This window comes from Alosa pseudoharengus, unplaced genomic scaffold, assembly GCF_046254945.1.
Source record: "Alosa pseudoharengus isolate Yale_2024_CS ecotype anadromous, Long Island Sound unplaced genomic scaffold, YU_APseudo_1.1 YU_APseudo_1.1_scf_5, whole genome shotgun sequence".
Taxonomy (NCBI): domain Eukaryota; kingdom Metazoa; phylum Chordata; class Actinopteri; order Clupeiformes; family Clupeidae; genus Alosa; species Alosa pseudoharengus.
Genome location: NW_027468837.1, coordinates 10,794,227 through 10,814,418, shown reverse-complemented (window position 1 = coordinate 10,814,418; position 20,192 = coordinate 10,794,227). Strand labels below are relative to the sequence as shown.

The following is a 20,192-nucleotide window of genomic DNA, read 5'->3' as shown; positions in this document are numbered from 1 at the left end:
GAGAACCATATGTGAGGCTATCTACACAGGTTAGCTACTTAGGGCCTCTCAGAGTCGTGCTCTTAAAGCAACACTAATGTATGTCTTTATAGGCAACTCATTCTTGTGTATAATTTTCAAAATCATTTTGATGGTGTGTGCTGATGAAGGCCAGATAAATATGTGCTGGTCCTACTAGCCATCAAGGATATGCAAGGTATAGATTCTAGTTCTGTGCTGCTGGGTCAGAACAGTCAAGGAAAATATCCCTGCTGAAAACAGCTAGAAACCAGTTTATACTGGTAGCTGGTTTAAGCTGGTTTTAGCTGGTCTTTGCTGTTTTTTTTCCAGCTCTTGCTGGTCTTTGCGGGTTTAGCTGGTTGGGCCACCAGGTGGACATGCTGGCGTGACCATTTGAGGAAGCTGGTCATGCTGGTGTGACAAGTCTGTCATGTGGAATACAGCTGGTGTAAGATGGTCATGCTGGTGACCAGTCTGCCAAGCTTGATATTGTTGTAGTAAGATGGTCATGTTAGTTTGCTAGAATGACGGATGGCATGGCCAGTTGAACCAGCAAAGTAAGACCAGCAACACTAGCTAAAATGAACAGCTTGAGGTGGTACAACAAGCAAAACCAGCTGAATTGCCATCGCAAGCTGGGTAAACCAGCTGAAAGTATGTTTCCACAACTTTTGCTGGTCTAGCTGGTCAACCATCATAGAGTGGTGAAACAAGCTGGTTAACATGCTGGTCAACCAGCAAACCACCTTAAGCTGGTCAGGCTGAATTTTCAGCAAGGATGAGAAGCTTTTGCATGATATTGCCAAATACACACTGTATACAAAGAGACAAGAGTTATCATGTTAGCAAGCTTAACAGTGCTCCACTGCACTCTTTATGGTGCTTGTGAAAGTGTTTCATGCGCTTTAGGTAGTCTTGGCTTTTGTGTCAGTAAGTTTTTTTTTTGCATGCATGCCTTTTACATTGTTAACACATTTATTTCAGGCCAAAACTCCACACTGCTGCTTATTAGCTCTATCCAATATTTCATGTTTTCTTGTTTTATTTGTCAGTTTTATGAGTTATTATGCATACCAGTAGTTTTTGGATTTAGTTTTTAGTCTGGAGTTCACTGTTCTTATGACCACAGCAGCAGAAACTCCACAGCCACCTCTACACACATAGATAATTTGCAAGTGTTTGCCTTTTCTGCAGAGATGCTTAGTGTTGACAGACTCATTTTGTGCCATGTTGACATTTCTCCATAAGATGTAAGATTCTGAAGGACCTCCAGAGGTCAGCTCCGCTGCATGCATAACCTCAGTGTTACCGTGTAACCCATGGCTTTGAATACATGGCCTTGTATGAAGACTCTGGCCGTGTCTCTAACCTTTTTTAAAGTAATGTTTATTTTGCCTATTTTGGGCAATGAAATGTACATATGAGTGACCCAGTCAGTGAAAAGTCACCCAACAATTCAACTTCATTTTTGTTATTATTATTATGTAAATGATCCAAATATTCCTGTCCTTTGCATTGTTGCCGATTATTTAGAAGGATGCATAACACTAAAAACTCCACATGACAATATTGAAAGATTGGCAAAATGTTTTGCAAAAGTGGAGACATTTTGTATAGATTTTGCCATACATCAAATTAAATAATTGTGAATTGTAGAGTATATCATGGACCAAATCCCTCACTCCAAAGTGTATCACCTTAACATTTGATGAACTAGTCTCAAGCAGAATAACATCAACTGCACATACAGTCAGAATAACAGAGAACATTGAAGTACAATAAATGATAAACAAACTTTACATAAACAAAAAGGAAAATAATTACAGATATGATCTGCAAACAGTTTTACATACTAGGCTATGGCCATGCTATAGCAAACATACACAGCTAATACCTCTCAAAGAGCTATGTATGTGTGTGTATATAATAATCCTTTTTCAAGGCATATGTAAGGCAGCCATGGCCTACTGGTTCGCGCTTCGGACTTGTAACCGGAGAGTTGCCGGTTCGAACCCCAACCAGTAGGCACGGCTGAAGTGCCCTTGAGCAAGGCACCTAACCCTCACTGCTCCCCGAGCACCGCTGTTATTGTTGGATTAGTGTGTGCTTCACCTCACTGTGTGCTGAGTGTGTTTCACTAATTCACGGATTGGGATAAATGCAGAGACCAAATTTCCCTCATGGGATCAAAAGAGTATATATACTTATACTTATACTTACTTATCATTTAACTCAGTGAATCTATCGCTTTCAGCATCGTGTAGAGTTGTTCTTTCAAGATTGTATTGTCTCATATCACACATATGTCTTTGCACTGACTTTCACAATGGCCATTCAAATACACATTTGAAAATTACAGTTTTACACTGCTTCACAATTATCACACATTTTTCATAAACTTCTAAAATAGGGGCCTTATTTGGAGATTTTCTTTAAAGAGCTCATATTTTCAGAGGGTTGTACCATATTACACTTAGAGCACAGGTAGTATTTTTTTAAGTACTTGCAAAATGCCTGATCTCTCAGTCCATAGATTATTGGACTCAATAACCTTGGTAAAATATGAACAATGACATAGCTTGTGAAACGCATCTCAAGCAAAAACATGGGGAAAATATACATAAGCAAGCTGTCAAGCAGAGGACCGATATACGTGAACATGCACATTAAGAGCTGTGCACCGTGGAGGAGAATAGTGTTCCGAGCCTTTTTGGCGTCGGATTTGGCCGACTTCGCCGCAAACATGATCTTGAAGTAGGTGAAGACCAGCGTGAGCCAGACCAGCGACAGGTACACCATGTGGGAGATGTTCTTCTTCTCCACCAGGTACGGGTGGCGGAACACAGAGTCCCGGCTGCAGAAGATTCTAGAGTGGAAGAAGGCCAGAGGTTCCGTGGCCAGGAGGATGAAGAGGTCCGGCAGGATGGGGATGGCGCCCATGAGCCAGATGAGGCCGATGAGGGCGTAGGTGCGCTGCGTCGTGCAGATCTGCGCGTGGCGCAGCGGGTCGCAGATGGCGATGTAGCGCTCGACGGCCATGCTGGCAAGGTTCAGAGGCGTGTTGAGCGTGGTAAAGATGGCGATCATCAGCAGGAAGCAGCAGAAGGAGACGTTGATGGTGAAAAGGATGTAGCTTATTACGTGCAGGAGGACGGCGATGGTCAGCTGGATGATGTCGTTGAACACCATGTGGATGTAGAGGATGTAGCGCGGGTTCTCTGTGAAAATCCGGTTCTTGAGGAAGGTGTGGACGAGCGTCCCGTTGATGTAGTTGATGGTGATGCACAGTGCCACCACTACCACATTTTTGGTCACTGCTGTTGCAAAAGTGTCCCTGAGTCTGATGGTGGTTACATTGCTTGAGAAGTTCATTTCTTTCATATATGGCCCTGTTCAGCACACATCAATATCAAATGTAATCATCACATAAACACAAGTGAATGTAAAAATAATTCAGTGACTATGCATGTAAACAATACTCTCAAATTGCTATACTATTGCTCCATTGTGTTCCGAGTCATATACAGTCATGGTGTTAAATGGTGTCAGTGAAAATCTATGAAGTACAAAATCAGATCATTTCTTAACTTCTCTAGTCAGATATGGATAACTGCAGGGCCTTATATAATATAATTTGATCCAAAGAGCGGAGTTAATATTCCCATATGCATACACCAGCCTATCCCACACAGAGACAAACTCACGTGACACTTGTGTGCCTGTGTGAGTGTGTGTGTGTGTCGGTCTGTGTGCTCTGAATTGTAACAGCAATGTGAAAGGGTATATTTGTCATACAACATACAGCTCTGGAAAAAAATAAGAGACCAGTGCAAATTTTTCTGATGTCATCCTACGGTTGCTGAGTGACAGAAATGTTGGTCAACTGAAAAGTATGAATATGAAAAGTATGAGCATGTACAGCACTCAATACTTAGTTAGGGCTCCTTTTGCCTGAATTACTGCAATGCGGCATGGCATGGAGTCGATCAGTCTGTGGCACTTCCCAGGTGTTGAGAGCCCAGGTTGCTCTGATAGTGGCCTTCAGCTCTTCTGCATTTTTGGTATCGCATCTTCCTCTTCACAATACCCCATAGATTTTCTATGGGGTTAAGGTCAGGCGAGTTTGCTGGCCAATTAAGAACAGAGATACCATGGTCCTTAAACCAGGTACTGGTAGCTTTGGCACTGTGTGCAGGTGCCAAGTCCTGTTGGAAAATGAAATCTGCATCTCCATCAAGTTAGTCAGCAGCAGGTAGCATGAAGTGCTCTAAAACTTCCTGGTAGACGGCTGCGTTGACCCTGGACCTAAGAAGTGGGTCAACACCAGCAGATGACATGGCACCCCAAACCATCACTGACTGTGGAAACTTTACACTGGACTTCAAGCAACATGGATTCTGTGCCTCTCCTCTCTTCCTCCAGACTCTGGGACCTTGATTTCCAAAAGGAAATGCAAAATTAATTTTCATCAGAGACCACTCAGCAGCAGTCCAGTCCATTTTGTCTTTATCCCAGACGAGACGCTTCTGACGCTGTCTCTTGTTCAAGACACAAGGAATGCGACAGCTGAAACCCATGTCTTGCATACGTCTGAGAGTGGTGGTACTTGAAGCACTGACTCCAGCTGCAGTCCACTCTTTGTGAATCTCCTTCACATTTTTGAATGGGTTTTGTTTCACAATGCTCTCCAGGGTGCGGTTATCCATATTGCTTGTACACTTTTTTATACCACATCTTTTCCTTCCCTTGGCCTCTATTAATATGCTTGGACACAGAGCTCTGTGAACAGCCAGCATCTTTAACAATTACCTTTTTTTTGTCTTGCCCTCCTTGTGCAAGGTGTCAATGGTCGTCTTTTGGACAACTGTCAAGTCATCAGTCTTCCCCATGATTGTGTTGCCTACAGAACTAGACTGAGAGACCATTTAAAGGCCTTTGTAGGTTTTTGAGTTAATTAGCTGATTAGAGTGTGGCACCAGGTGTCTTCAATATTGAACCTTTTCACAATATTCTAATTTTCTGAGATACTGAATTTGGGATTTTCATTAGTTTCATTAGTAAAGTTATAATCATCGTCAGTTATAATCATCAAAATTAAAAGAAATAAACACTTGAAATATATCAGTCTGTGTGGAATGACTGTATACATTGGACAAGAGGTGTTGAACAGGGAACAAGCTGTCCCTGTCAGTTTCAAAATCTTTCACTGGACAGAAACAGACATCCCTCCTCCTAGCCTAGTTGCCTGCTGTAGTTTTACTGGTCACCTTGCTATTTTATAGTTGTATCTGGTAGCTTTGTTGACTTTACATTCTCCTATATGGGCCTAACACTTCCCTGCTGAAAAAAACAGCCTGACCAGCTAAAGGGGGTTTGCTGGTTGACCAGCTTGTTTGACCACCCTATGATGGTTGACCTACTAGACCAGCAAAACTCTTGCGAAAACATACCTTCAGCTGGTTTTCCCAGCTTATGATGGTAATTCAGCTGGTTTTGCTTGTCGTACCACCTCAAGCTGGTCATTTTAGCTGGTGTTGCTGGTCTATAGTGCTGGTTTAACTGGCCATGCCAGCTTATGTTGGTCATTCTAGCAAACCAGCATGACCAGCTTGACGGGCTAGTCACCAGCATGACCATCTTGCACCAGCTGCTGTATCCCACAAGACAGGCTGGTCACACCAGCATGACCAGCTTCCTCAGATGGTCACACCAGCATATCCAGCTGGTGGCCCAACCAGCTCCATCAGCAAAGACCAGCAAGAGCTGGAACAAAACCAGCAAAGACCAGCTAAAACCAGCTACCAGCATGAGCTGGTTTCTAGCTGTTTTTTTCAGCAGGGTTTCGCCATTTGGAACAGAAGAACACACCAGAATAGGCCTGTTTAGTAAGCAGGATTTGATGGCTGCATTTCAAATTAATGCAGAAGTAATCCAAGCATTCAGAATACGTTACTCAGATTGAATACGTTACAAAATACATTTTTGGGCATGTATTCTGTATTCTGTAACAGAATACTTTTTGAAAGTATCCTTCCCAACACTGCCTACATCTTGCGCTTTCCCACCAGTGGAGCTAGTTGGCTAGTTGATCAAACTTTTGCCAACTTAAAAAAAAAAGCTTAACTCCAGTCGTGATTCAAAGACCGCTGTTTTCCAGCAACAGCATCCATCTTTTTTGTTTTCAAGTAGCAGGGAATTCACGTGGAACCGTCGCAACTCTGTCATCATTATGTTAAGCCCGCCCACCGACTCTACACACAATATGATTGGCCAAAGTTTGATTTTTCCAGCTCACAAGCCAACAGAGAGTTGCTAGACTACCCTGGCTGCAAATTACATTTGCTGCTGCTAGGGTATGTCTAGGCTACCCTCCTCCCATATTTAGGGTGAAAATTGGCAGTAGGACCACGACGATGCAAAAACTCAACTTTCACATCTTGGTGTTCTATATCTACATCAATGGACTTTCCTAACCACCAGTGATCATCATACACCACTGCCAGCCAATCCCCTGTCTCAATACTGTTGATAATTATATCAACAGTAGCACCCCCAGGATCTTTCAATGGCTCCTCTTCCATTTCATCCACCAAATCTTACATTTCATCGACCGAATCCCCTGCTTTTCCCAACTCGTCTTCCATCTCCTCTATCAACATGGACGGCTCTTCCTGGCCCTTGCATCAGTCTGCTGCTCCTCTGAGCAGTCTCTTACTGTATACAAAGAGTAGCTGAGGGGAAAGCATTGGCAATTCAATAGCACTGCAAGAGCATGATAGTTGTCTGTAGCTAACACCAAACTGGCGAAGCCTATGGAGAAGCCGATACTTCTTTAGAACCTTGCCTGATACACTGCAAAAAATTAAATCTAATCTTATAATAACATCAAAAAATCTATTTGGAATTGTTTCTAGTATGAAAAGACTTACCTCTTGAAAGGTCATTTTGACTTAATTTAAGAAGACTTTGACTTATTTTAAGGAGTCTTATCAAGACAAATTTACTTAACGCACTGGCAGACAAATTGGCTTGTTTTTAGGACACATTTGCTCAATGCACTGGCAAATCTGCTTGTTTTCATGATGAGATGTCTTAAAATAAGTCAAACTTTTCTTAAATTAAGTCAAATGATTTCATGAGAAAGCGCTGGTAAGTCTCTTTATACTGAAACAATACAAACTAGTTTTTTATATTGACATAAGATTAATAATCTTGGTTAGATTTTATTAGATAAGCAGTTTTTGCAGTGTAATGCCAGTTGTCTGTGACCTGATTTTTCAACGGCTCGTTTCTGTGCCACATGAGTTGTATAATTCCTTCTCAGCTCTTGTGGAAAAGAAGATATCTCCTAATGTTGGGGTTCCGATGTTGGCTTCCCGTTATCATCCTCTGTTTCTGTTCATGGAGAATCTACAATCATTTTATCTTTTAGTTTGACATTTGACTTTTCTATTTGAGCCTTCTTTTTCTGCCATTCCTGCTTTCTTAGTCAGTGTTGCTCTTTTGTTAATTTCTTAACCTTTTCTTTCAATGCTTTTATCTCCTTGCGTGTCTTTTCCTGGTTTTTCTCCTCTCTCTCTCAGCTGCAAGGGCACGCTGGGTTGAAGTAGGCTCCTCAACAGCCTGGTCCAGAGGACATTCTGGTGGGGTGTCTATTTCATTTAGCCATCTATTCTGCATAGCTCTGGACCTTTTCTTTGCTTTCCTCCAATACTTATTGCGGTGCCTTTTTGCTCTGGGTCCTAATTCTCCTACTTGTTTTACTTTTTTGTTTTGGACCCTGTCCTTCCATCTCTGTCTCTCCTTTTCTAACTGCTGTTTACTGTCTAACTGTCCCTTCTGCTTTCTGGGTCACTGTTAATTCTTTCTCTCCCTTTTCTCTGGTACTGTTTCTTTGTTTTTGCTCCTGTCTGCCTAGATTACAGATAAAAACAATACTTTTTATGAGCTATTATTATAAGTTATTTGGCATTTGGGTATATTAAGATGTTTTAAGTCAATCAACATGCATACTTAGATCATATTATCATGTTATGTAGTTGTTATACATTACTTAATGAGTATTTGGGAGCACTTTTCCACTCCGTCAGCTTACATGTCAACACCGTCAGACAAAAAATCTGACAGAGTTGACATCTGACGGAGTTAATAAAAAACAACATGTTTTTTTAACTTAATCATGTGTAGTAGATGGTAGCCATTTTGATTTTCCTCAGTTGCCAGCTGCCACTAAACTAAACCAAAATACCAACTTTTCTTTCAAACTTCTTGATTGAATTCAGCTCTACTTTGAAGACAGTGTTGACACATAAAAGCTGTGACCACAGGGATTTCAACTTTCAACACTGAATATTTATTTTTTTAAAAACACTTATGAGACCATGTGTTGGACTGCTGCATCCATCAACAGAAAGAAGTCAAAGGGGGTCCTCAGGGTTAAAGCTGACCAAAATATGCCTGATTTATTTTGAATTTGAAAAATATCTGACGGAGTTGACATGAATTGAGGACAGATTTTGAAAGGCTGTTGTTAATGTATAAAATAATGCAATGTTCACGTTAAGTATTTTGTGATATTTTATTAAGCCATCCAATTAACCTCATAATCATATTTGTGCATTTTGGGCATTTTAAAACACTTTATTTTTGCAGTTTGATACTGTAACCTCTGCGGAGGACGAGTTCATTTGCATGGGCTTTCATAGTACAGTGCCTTTTTTTTTTAATTACTATGAAATAATATAAATATAGCCAAAACTAAGTCTAAACATACACAATTCTTTCATATCCAACTTTTAAAGCCTTTTTAAATGAAATAATTTATTGTTTTTTAAAGGAAATTGCAACATTTTGATGGGGGACATGTTTTGTCCCTTATCTCAAGAATCAGTGAGCACTATGACATCACAATGGACTAATTAACTTGATTTGTACCTGTATCAACTTCCAGCTGCTCAACTAGGACCCATCAAAGGGCCAGTTAAACTGATTGCACCTGTATCAACTGCTTTCTGCTTAACTAGGCCAACTCGCTGTGTCTCTCCATTCTACAAGGATATAAGGCACATTCCATCCAACTTTCTATCCATTCATCCTCTTCAAACCATTCACTCATCCACCCATTAAACTATCCATCAACATCCATTAAACAATCTGCCTATCAACATCCATTCGACTTTCTGTCTATCAACATCCATTACACTATCTACATTCAACTTTTAAACTATATACTCTGTCTCAGGCTTTAAGCATACAATCTGGCTCTCTTAAGACTACTATTTCCTCTGCCCACAACTGTTTCAAAATAAATGTCCTCACTACAATAATTCACTATTAAATAATGTAACTATTTAAACTACTCAACTATTTAACTGTTCAGCCATTTCAACTGTCAGTTGTTATCAACTATGACTCCTGCCAACTGTTTCTAAATAAACGTTTGTTTGGCATTTTATGTTAATATACAGTATGTTTATATTTTCATGCACTGGTAATTTCCTCAAAATTACATTTTCTAGTTTGGTTTAACTTTCCTGGTTAATCTGAGACTAGAGCAATCTATTATGGCACCTGGGGTCATTAGTGGGGCCAATAAGCAGGCTAAGGGGACTCGTTGACATTTTAGTCTCCTCTGAGCCCTGCCAGGCGAGAGCACAAATACACTGAAGGAAAGTGTGAATTCATCCCCTTAGCATTCATTAAGGGATCCTGGCAAAGGTCAGCTCAGGACTGTTGTTTCTTAAAAAGCGCATTCCGCATCTAAGGGATTTATTAAGACCTCTGAGGAGAGACACAGTGAAGTTCATTAAGTGGAAAACAAGCGGAACACCAAAATGAACCCGTTGCTACACAAACACTGTCTCTTTGGAGATCTCCCCAGGGCAAGGCAACCGAACAAACACATCCAAGTGTTATGAAATTGACAAACGTTCTTGTAAGCCACAGGTGACTGTTGTAGAAAAAAAAACGATGATGAAATAAGCAAATATTGTGACATTGATTTGGCAAAATAAGCAAATATTGTGACATTGATTTGGCAAATGTCAATGTCAGTTTTTGAATATGAAATTAATGTAAGGTATACTTCAAACTGACTGTGATGTACAATTCAAGAAGGCTTACTGTGCACAATAAAACATAGGCCTTATAATTAAAAGTTTCATTTTTATTTCATCCGTTGTAAGAATATAGAGAATCCTCATACTTACAAAAATGGATATTAAAATATACAAAAGTACAAGTAACCAAAAACAGGGATATTTTTTTTGCTTCACACTATGACCATTTCATACAAGGAGAAGAAGAAGAACATAATGCTTCTTCGTAACGATGGCAATGCCTCAAAAAATATAGGCAGGCCAGTTTTCTCCTTTGGCAAAGTGTTCCTTATTTAATAAAAAAGAGTGGTCTGCACAGACACCTGGGCATGCTGCTCATTCTGGTGCTCTTCATTTTCCTCTCCTAATATTCGACACTCACTCACACACTATTTCACATTCTGTTCTAGCAATCCTCATGATTTAGGTGGTTTAGTTCTCTCTCTCTCTCTCTCTCTCTCTCTTTTTAGTAATGCCTCCATTTCCAAGAGCTCATGTGAGTAAAATGACTTATACATTTTTATGTCTATACAGGGAACAACAGCATATATTTCCTATACTCTATATTATTCTGTCTGATTTTACATCACACGCTTTAGGTTTTGTATGTGTATGTGTGTACTTCTGTTGGTCCCTGGAAGCATTAGTGTTCTAATTTCTTTAAGGCCCTAAATTGATTGTTTTTTTTGAAGAAACAATAAAAATATTGGTATACAGATTGATACAGTACTGATGTGATGATCAGGCTATGGAATGTTCTCCAGCACATTTGAATGGCTGAGGAAACATCATGGAGCGGTACAATGCAAACTCGTCTTAGTCTCCACACAAAATGACTCACACCGATGAACAATTTCACATAAATAAAACCTTTTTTAAAACTATAAACTGTAACTTTGATCAAGTATAAATAGGGTGCCATGAAATATGGGTGTAAATGTTCTGGGGGATTAAAAGAGATAATAATGTTCAAAGGTCATGGATACTGTTGCTTTAAATGAGCTTCCAGTCTTTTTGTTTTAGTAAGTCTGCATGGGAACATGCACTGGTACTTAGGATATGGTTGAGGGAGACTACTCCATAACAACCTTTTTCACTCCTCGCTGTGAAGTGCCCTTCATAGGCAATCACTCCCAACCCCACTTCCTGAACGTCTGCAAGGAACATACAAAGAAGAAAGCGACAGTGATATCACAGAAAAACAAAAAAGCTTGCTGCTAAACACAGGAGTCAGAACTAACGTTGGGATCAACCTGATTTCGTCTGTCATACAGTTTGACTCCTTAGTGCAGTGGGTATGTCTGTGACGGAACTCCAGCTCCTTCTTTCTATTTTCCTGATTGTCTGGGGGTGGACAAGGCCTTCTTATTTCCTGGTCAGAAGCTGGTTCTCCAGGTCTTCCAATCGGGCAGTCATCGTAGAAAGTGCGGTCTGGTTAAGGAACTATGCCACTCAAGGATACATTGTGTATATTGTGAAAGCCAATTCAGGATCTGTTAAGCATCAAAACTTATTTGCCCCAGAAGGACTCCGTTAGGACAGAGAGAAGTAGCTTCTGAGACAAGGCTGGCATTGTGCTCACTCACGCTGTCAATTACAAGAAAAACAAACAAAGCCAGACCCAGTCAGGGCAGAGCCAAATAGTGCAAAATTGTCCTCCCAGAGACCCTCCTCGCACACATCTGTTTCTGGACTCTAGATACTTGGACAAGGAGGCCTTCTCCGCTTTGATGAATGAAGGGCACTGAAAGATTAGGTGTGTCACGCGTGACTTCACAAAGACTCATTGAGCCTCTCGTTCAGGCTTCCTGTGAAGAGACTGAGCAACACAACCACCCTATTTCCCCAGAGTGGACTAGTAGACACGAGAGCTCGACAAAAGTCGGCTCCAAAGAGCTCCCCTCAAAAAATAATCGTCTAGACAGAGCATTCCGCCAAAACACTTTTTTTTGGCTCCCCAAAATGAAATTAATGATGTCCCTTTTTGTCAGTATAAGTCAGTTCAAAGTTATGTGTAGTTCCATGAGTACTTTGAACACAAGCAAGTAAATTAGTTGTTTCTGTATGTGTGGTGGAGAGATGACAGTGCTGTGGATGTACGTGACTGGCAGTGAGATACGAATGTGTAATACGTTTGTGAACTCATGGATTTGGTAAAGGATATGTTTCTGGTTCAGCTGGTCCAGGGCTGCCATGGTGGCCTGCTGGAACTCAACAAGGCTTTCACAAGCACATGGGTCCTTCACTTCAATCTCTCCTTGGCTCTCCTCTGCAAAAGGCCGGTAAGGTCAGACATAATTATATAAACAGGTTGATATTTTGCCTCACACAAATTCATTTGTGATAGTGGTTTACCGTGTATGCATTGTTTCAGTAGCAAATAGTGTTTATCTATTGTATAAGTGTCATATGTGTTTCTTTCAATACCTTTTTTTCAATCATTACAAATAAATGCCAAAAATTGCATTCTTTTTTACATTTACTTTCTGTTTTCCTCCTTACATTTTCTCTATTATGTCTATGCATTTTCTCTACCTTGATAACGCCTACACTAGGTGGTGCTAAAGGGCAATAAATGTGTGCTACACAAACTACATGACAGCTAACCTATATACAGTATATATATATATATATATATATATATGGAGCTAACTCTTGCTTGAATGTTTTTCTTGAATTACTTAAACATAATTAGGTATTTAAGTAAATATTGTACTTCTGTATACCCTATAGTAAAATTTGGATTAGAAATTGATTGCTTTACCTGCACAGACATTGAGTTTAAGATTCTCTGCGATCTGATTGATGGCAGTGAAGTCAGCACTGTAGAAGAAGTGCTTGTCTACTGGGTCTGAGGCGATCTCTCGGAGCTCATCCTCCACAGCTTTCCCAACCCCCACAGCATACATGGTAATACCTAAGGAACAACAAGCATATACATATGTATGTTAGAAATAAAATACTAATGTGATTTAATGAAATACACAAAAAGACTATGAAAAAAAACCCTTTCCAAACTGTAGTCTTAACAGCTTTCATTAAATACATTGAATTACAAAAGACAGTGAAATAATCACAGATGGGCCTTTACTGACTGCCTACCTGCGTCCTTGGCTTTCTTAGCCCACTCTGTGATGTCATCCTGAGAGCGTCCGTCAGTGAAGACCAGTCCGACGCGAGGGATCCTGCTGGCATCACGAGCTCCCTCTGCCTCCGAGAAGCTGTTCTCCACCATGTGCTTGAGAGCCAGGCCCGTCATGGTGCCCTTCTCCATGTACTGGACATTCATGACTGCAGTCTTGATCTCGTCGGCCGTCTGGTACATGTTGAGGGGGAACTCTGTGCGCACGCGGCTGGAATACTGCACCAGGCCGATCCGTGTGCCACGCACCGACACATCCAGAGAGTCCACCACCTGGTTGACAAACTTCTTCATCAGTTCGAAGTTCTGCGGCCGTACGCTCTTAGACCCATCGATCAGGAGCACCAAGTCAATGATGGCCGACCTGCAGGCTGAATGCAACATCATACTGAACTCGGTTAATCTGACACAATGTTTGTGGGCCTGTTTTTCACCAAATTATCATAATACAAAAAATGGTGTTCATGATCCTACAGGGACTTCAACTGATTTCAAAACCTACAATAACCATTTATCAATATAAGAACATAATATATGCAAGTCTTCCTGGATTGCTAATGGTTCATGTTTGTATATTAATCTAAACTGCTCAAATAATTAAGGGAACACTTACAGTTTTCCACAATTGTTAAAACACATTTTTTTAAACCCTTATCTCCATTCTCAAACTACATTCAGAGAATGTCTGACAGTTCTTGCTAAATAAAACACTCACCTCAAAAGTTTTACTTGTGCTCAGAACCAAACAGTGTCAGAGTACTGATCCAGTGTATGATTGAAGTGTTCCCTTAATTTTTTTGAGCAGTATATTTTCTTGTAGCTGGAATTTTTCTATATGTTTGCCATCACTTCCTGCAGCCCAGTGTTATGTACATTATGCCTGTACATTCCTCACTGTATCTAAACTTACATTATAAGGAAACTGCATATTCTGACTATTCATAAATAGGACTAAATGCACTGCAAATATTTCACTGATTACAAGTGTTTCCTACAGACTTCTGTAGGTGTACAGTATGGTATAAGGAGGCATACTTCCACAGGTCTTGCCATCGTCTTGCAGAAGCTGGCCCTCAGGGCAGATGCAGAAGTAGGACCCTGGTGTGCTGACGCACTGGAACTCACAGCCATGCTCCACTGTGTTACACAGGTTATCAGCTGATGGACAAAACAGACGGTGCACATGTTGAGAGAGGTGTAGATGGTTATACTGTATAAGAGCCTACTCAGTCCACTGTAAAATCAGGATACATATCAGGATACACTTAAATGTAATTAATGCTTTACACTTACACCTGTGTTGCCTAAGGAGCAAAATGTCATAGAGCAACGTGGCCATACACCTCTCAATTAAACCATTCTTAAGACAAGTGTTAAGAGATTGTTGCATAGCAAATGCCTAAACATGTAGAAAAAAAGTGTAACTCTAACTCTAGTTGGAACAGAATGTCACCAGGTTCTTAAAAGCAACCAGAAATTCTCCATTGATGTAGTGATAAATGAACAACGCTTCACTTGTTATTCTTGGCAGCAAAGTTGTCCAGTGAGATGGTCTGGAAAGACCATCACACCAGAAGACCTCAGATGAGTCCACCAAAGTTTTGTTGATTTTTAACATTCCCAGCATATTCAATCACCAAGGGCGGTGTTGACTGTTATTCTGGACTGAGCAAGATTTTTTTTTTTGGAAACACTTCTGGTTTGGAACACACAGAATAGGCTTTAAAACAAAACACTTCCATTGTCCTCTGCTTTTTTTCCTCCTCTACTTGAAACACACCTACAGTAGAAAATGGTCCATTAGGTCTCTACAATATGTGATACTTGTCTCACAGCAAAATTGACCTCCATACACAATTATCTTATTTATCTTTGCTAGTTGCACCTGTTTGAGACTTATTTGTTTACACAGTAAGTTATAAAATAATAATTACATATTACAACAGCCAAAAATAAGACAAAAAACTGGCTGGCTAGTAACAATAGACTTTTTGCAGGCCAATGACAAATGATACACCAATGACAAATATGTGGGTTCTAAGAACAACTTGGTCACCGCACACTCTCTCTTTTTCCTTTTATTTTTATCCCAACGTTTCGGCCTGTCAGCCTTTGTCTGGGTTTTAACCAGAAGCTTATACTTACGGATGCAGGTCTTGCCATCCTCCTGCAGAGTGTATCCTTCATTGCAGCGGCAGAAATAACCATTGAGCACACTGACACACTCATGTTGACAACTGTGATTTCCAAATGAGCAGTAGTTGATCACTGGGGAGAGAAACACAGCTGAGAAGTTACTGATCAGTGACACAGCATAATCAGAAACATAGCCTTCGATCTGGAGTACACATCAAGGTCACCAAGGTCTGATACGTGTACGCTGTGTGTTCTTTTTTTAACATAACCTTGTCAGGTGGCTTTGAATATGTCAAATTAGCCAGCCAGTGCTCTGTTATTGTACATTATCTGTTAGGAGAGTTAGCATGCTAATGAGGCTAAGCATGTGTTCTAGATATGTAATGGACACATGGAGTGTTTTAGCTTCTGAAGTTAGTTTTTCTCAGTCAATTTGGTGCTTTTCTCAGATCAGAATGAAAATTCTCATAACTATTAGTTCAACCTCCACAACATTTAGTCATTTGTGCACATCATAGTAGCAATTTCTCCTTCCTCTGAACAAATTGCAAATGCTTTTGGACATGTATCAGTTGCTTTCATACAATTTTCTGCTGTTTTATAACATTATCATTTGCTTATGTCATGTCAGTCAAAATGAACTATACTTATGGATGCTGAATAGTTGTTCCAAATAAAACTAATAGTCTTCATTTCATTGCTTGAGTCATTACATAAAAAATTGTTGAACTAGTTATCAAATTCTGTTACAATGTTGTAAAATTGCAAAGAGCATATACAGTAAAAATGTGAAACGTACATATTCAGTGTCTTGTACTCACTTACTCCTCTAACTACAGCAATGTGTAACTTTATGGCTGTACACAGGGTTCCCACACCATGGTTAAGATCAAATTCAAGGACCTTTCAAGGACTTTCCAGGCCCAATATCCTCAAATTATGGACCTAATGTGTCGATAAATTTAAAGCACGGGCATGGTTAAATCATGTTACCTCAACAGACCAAGGATACCTTGTCACAGTTTTCTTTTATTTTTGGTCATATGACAAATGGTAGGCCTATTTTATTTTTCATGTTTGTATTTTGCATAAAACTGAGCTGAAATAAACTTTTCCTAAAAAGTTCAACTTGTTACCATGAACCTGTTGGTTTATTCATCAATATGTTAAATTTAAAATATTTGGGCAACAAACACTACACGTGGAAAACACGCAGAAATCACGCAGGCCGTGTAGTTCTAACCAACGTAAATCAGACATACGCATAGGATATCGACAGAAGTGGTGGCGAAATAATGGAAACATGTTAATAAGCGGACGGAATTGTATGGAATTTTTTTCCTAAAAAAGAAATTCAAGGACTTTCAAGGACCTCCATTTATTTATGTCTGTTTTCAAAAAATTTCAAGGGCCTTGAATTTTTTTTTCAGATTCACAAACTTTCCAGGACCCGTGGGAACCCTGTGTACAAGTACTGTATAGTGCTGTCTTGAGCATGTTCAGACCTTTTTTTGCATTGGAAAACTATGAAAAACATGACAAAGCCATTTGACTATCTTGTTCATAAACGATGGTGTCAAGACTTCTCATTTTGATGACACTGGCAGTTTCATTGACATGAATACTTGCTTTTGGTGAATGGACTCTCCATTTTGAGAAAGTAACATGCTTTTGCAGGTTAGGTTTTGCAGTTGGCACTAATTGTTTTGAGAAATGCACTGTGCTTGTTTTGAGAAATGCTGTGCAACTGTTAATAGTGATGTGAGAAAAGCACCAAAGTGACTGAGAAAAACTGTAAAAGCAGGAACTTGTTTCTTGTGATTGTCACTAACTTGTGCAGGTCTTCTCGTCCTTATTCAGGTTGTACCCTTTGTTGCAGGCACATGTGAATTCACCAGGCGTGGGGTTGCAGATCTGCTCACAATCATGTTTGCCCTCAGCACAAAGGTCAATCACTGGAACACAATGCAAATGTCTAAAGTGTGCAGTGTTGTGGATAAAAACAAACAATAAAAGACCAGTCCTGTGAAGCTATCGTGGAATCAAATTATAATCCAAGGCATCTATCAGACCAATGTGGCAACTCCACATCGAAATACAGCCTGTGTTCTTTGGTGCTAACAAAATTACTAGACTGAATTAGTGAAGCTGTAGGACAAGTTAAACAAATATCAATAAAACATGCACATATTTGTCAGGTAATTAGACTGTAAGACTTCTGCCATGCCTAGTGCTATTTACACAGCCATCACTGATTTGGCATCTCCTGTGACTGTTTTTGCATGTCATGCTGCATAGCTAGTTAGCAAGCTAAACGTTGATCATGTCTCTAAAGGTAGCTATGTCTTTGCTGGTGGACTTTGTGTTTTCTATAAGTGAGTTGTATAATTTATTCTCTAGAGCCCTGACATTACTAACTTGTGCAAGTCTTCTCGTCCTCATTTAGGGTGAACCCTTTGTTGCAGGCACATGTGAATTCACCAGGCGTGGGGTTGCAGATCTGCTCACAATCATGTTTGCCCTCAGCACAAAGGTCAATCACTGGAACATAATGTAAATGTCTAAAAGTGTGCAGTGCATTGTCAACAGTGTTGTGGATAAAAACAAACAATGAAAGACCAGTCTTGTCAAGTTGTTGTGGAACTGAATTATAATGCAATGCAACTATCAGACCAATGTGACCGCTTCTAATAGAAAGACAGCCTTTGTTCTTTGTTGCTACTGAAATTACTAGACTGAATTAGTGAAACTGTAGGACAAGTTAAAAAATATCAATAAAACATGCACATGTTTGTGAAGTAATTAAACTGTAAGACTTCGGCCATGCCTAGAGTTACTTACACAGCCATCACTGTTTTGCATGTCGTGACTATTTTTGCATGCCATGCGGCATAGCTAGTTAGCAAGCTAAATGTCGATCATGTCTTCAAAGGTACCAATGTCTTTGCTGGTGGACTTTGTGTGTGTATGAGTAAGTTGCATAATGTATTCTTTAGAGCCCTTTCATCACTAACTTGTGCAAGTCTTGTCGTCCTCATTCAGGGTGAACCCTTTGTTGCAGGCACATGTGAATTCACCAGGCGTGGGGTTGCAGATCTGCTCACAATCATGTTTGCCCTCAGCACAAAGGTCAATCACTGGAACATATTGCAAATATCTGATGTGTATAGTGAATGAAATGCCTGGATGTATCACAGATCTGAAGGGCCAGCACTTATCAGTAAAGTCAGATTAAGTCTGTGTCTGAAAGTGAGAATTAGGATTAAATCCACAATAATTGATGAACACCAACTACAATTAGTTTTTAAATTGATATGCTAATTTTTGTGGTGACTGTATTAGCCCATATTTATCCCCACCATTTGACACATTGAGGAATATTTAAAAGGTATCAGTAGATCAATGATATGTTTGTCAAGGGAACACAAAGATTACTTTATGCATTATCTAGTTAGTTAGCAAGCGAAAAACCTAAACATGTGTCTTGGGTGGCCATTGTTTTTACTGGTTGAGACTATGAGTCTACAGTGCACTAGACTACTGGTATGTTCCAGGAGTGTTCTGAGGTATAGTTGATGAATAGCATGAATTGTTTTCTTTTGCCTCATCACCACTAACTTGTGCAAGTCTTTTCGTCCTCATTTAGGGTGAATCCAAAGTCGCAGGCACATGTGAATTCACCAGGCGTGGGGTTGCAGATCTGCTCACAATCATGTTTGCCCTCAGCACAAAGGTCAATCACTGGAACATAATGCAGATGTCTCAAGTGTGAGGTGCATGGATTGTTTGGGGTCATTTTTGTGTTTGAAGTGCCAATACACCTGTACACCCAGGAATGATAGACTTTTTTGCAAAGACAAGTTGCTATTCATTGGTGATATTGCCTAGCCTGGCTTCGCTTGCTGGTATCTCAGCTGATTTTCTCACTGAGATATCAGTCTGGAAACGCTCATCTTATCAACGTTTCCGTCAGCCACCAGGATGGGGAACCAATCAGTTCGCCAGAGGGGATGACATCATAAATTTAGAAATGGAAAGTTGCAGCAGTAGAGCTATATGAAGCAAAGCAACTGTAGTAGCGTAGCGACGCCAGCAAACTTCAAAGAATTGGAGCTGAACGAATGTGTACATTTATACAGCAAAAGTAAATACTGTACATTGTTTCCTTGTTGCCGATGGTGTTTATTAGGCACTATCAGTTTGCAAAGGTTAGTGACGAAGTAGGAGGTAACATTAAGAATCCCTGATCAATGCAATTGGTTAGGCTGGACCACTGATTTCAAAGTTAGGATGCTATGATTGGAAACATTCCCCAATGGAGCGTTACCAGACCCTACTGAAACCAGGCTAGATAATACCTGCTGGACCTTAGAAGATTTGGGAAATGATGGTATACAGTATACAGGCAAAACATGCATGTTTATCAAGAAAGTCAAATGTCTGCCATGCCTGTTGCTAAATATGCAATTATATTATACAGTTATTGCATTGATTTCGTAGCAGCTAGTTAGAAAGCTAGCAAGCTAAAAGCCTTAATATTTTTTCTAAGATAGCTATGTCTTCATTGATGGATAGTGTGTGGGTGTGGGGGGCATGCTAAATGCTAAACTTGCCACTAACAAGTCATCAAACAACATCAATAATTCTCTAGTCCCCTGACATCACTAACTTGTGCATGTCTTGTCGTCCTCGTTCAGGGTGAACCCTTTGTTGCAGGCACATGTGAATTCACCAGGCGTGGGGTTGCAGATCTGCTCACAATCATGTTTGCCCTCAGCACAAAGGTCAATCACTGGAACATAATGCAAATGTCTAAA

The 20,192-nt window shown here is 40.1% G+C and overlaps 2 protein-coding genes across 2 annotated transcripts in view; both read right to left on the bottom strand.

The window, feature by feature from the left end:
- Positions 1–2,415: 2,415 nt before the first annotated feature.
- Positions 2,416–3,333, bottom strand: LOC143104545 (odorant receptor 131-2-like). Its single transcript, XM_076268644.1, has one exon. The coding sequence runs from the start codon at positions 3,187–3,189 to the stop codon at positions 2,416–2,418; it is 774 nt and encodes a 257-aa protein (XP_076124759.1). The 5' UTR covers positions 3,190–3,333.
- A 6,854-nt stretch (positions 3,334–10,187) lies between these two features.
- matn4 (matrilin 4) overlaps positions 10,188–20,192 on the bottom strand; it is a 21,175-nt gene continuing 11,170 nt past the window's right edge. The window contains exons 11-21 of the mRNA XM_076267917.1: positions 20,045–20,167; positions 18,994–19,116; positions 18,390–18,512; positions 17,794–17,916; positions 17,208–17,330; positions 15,385–15,507; positions 14,275–14,397; positions 13,200–13,610; positions 12,862–13,014; positions 12,264–12,366; positions 10,188–11,523 (exon numbers count right to left, since the gene is read on the bottom strand). Of these exons, the coding sequence (XP_076124032.1) occupies positions 11,463–11,523; positions 12,264–12,366; positions 12,862–13,014; positions 13,200–13,610; positions 14,275–14,397; positions 15,385–15,507; positions 17,208–17,330; positions 17,794–17,916; positions 18,390–18,512; positions 18,994–19,116; positions 20,045–20,167 (1,589 nt within the window). The 3' untranslated portion in view covers positions 10,188–11,462. The remainder of the gene's footprint in view (positions 11,524–12,263; positions 12,367–12,861; positions 13,015–13,199; positions 13,611–14,274; positions 14,398–15,384; positions 15,508–17,207; positions 17,331–17,793; positions 17,917–18,389; positions 18,513–18,993; positions 19,117–20,044; positions 20,168–20,192) is intronic.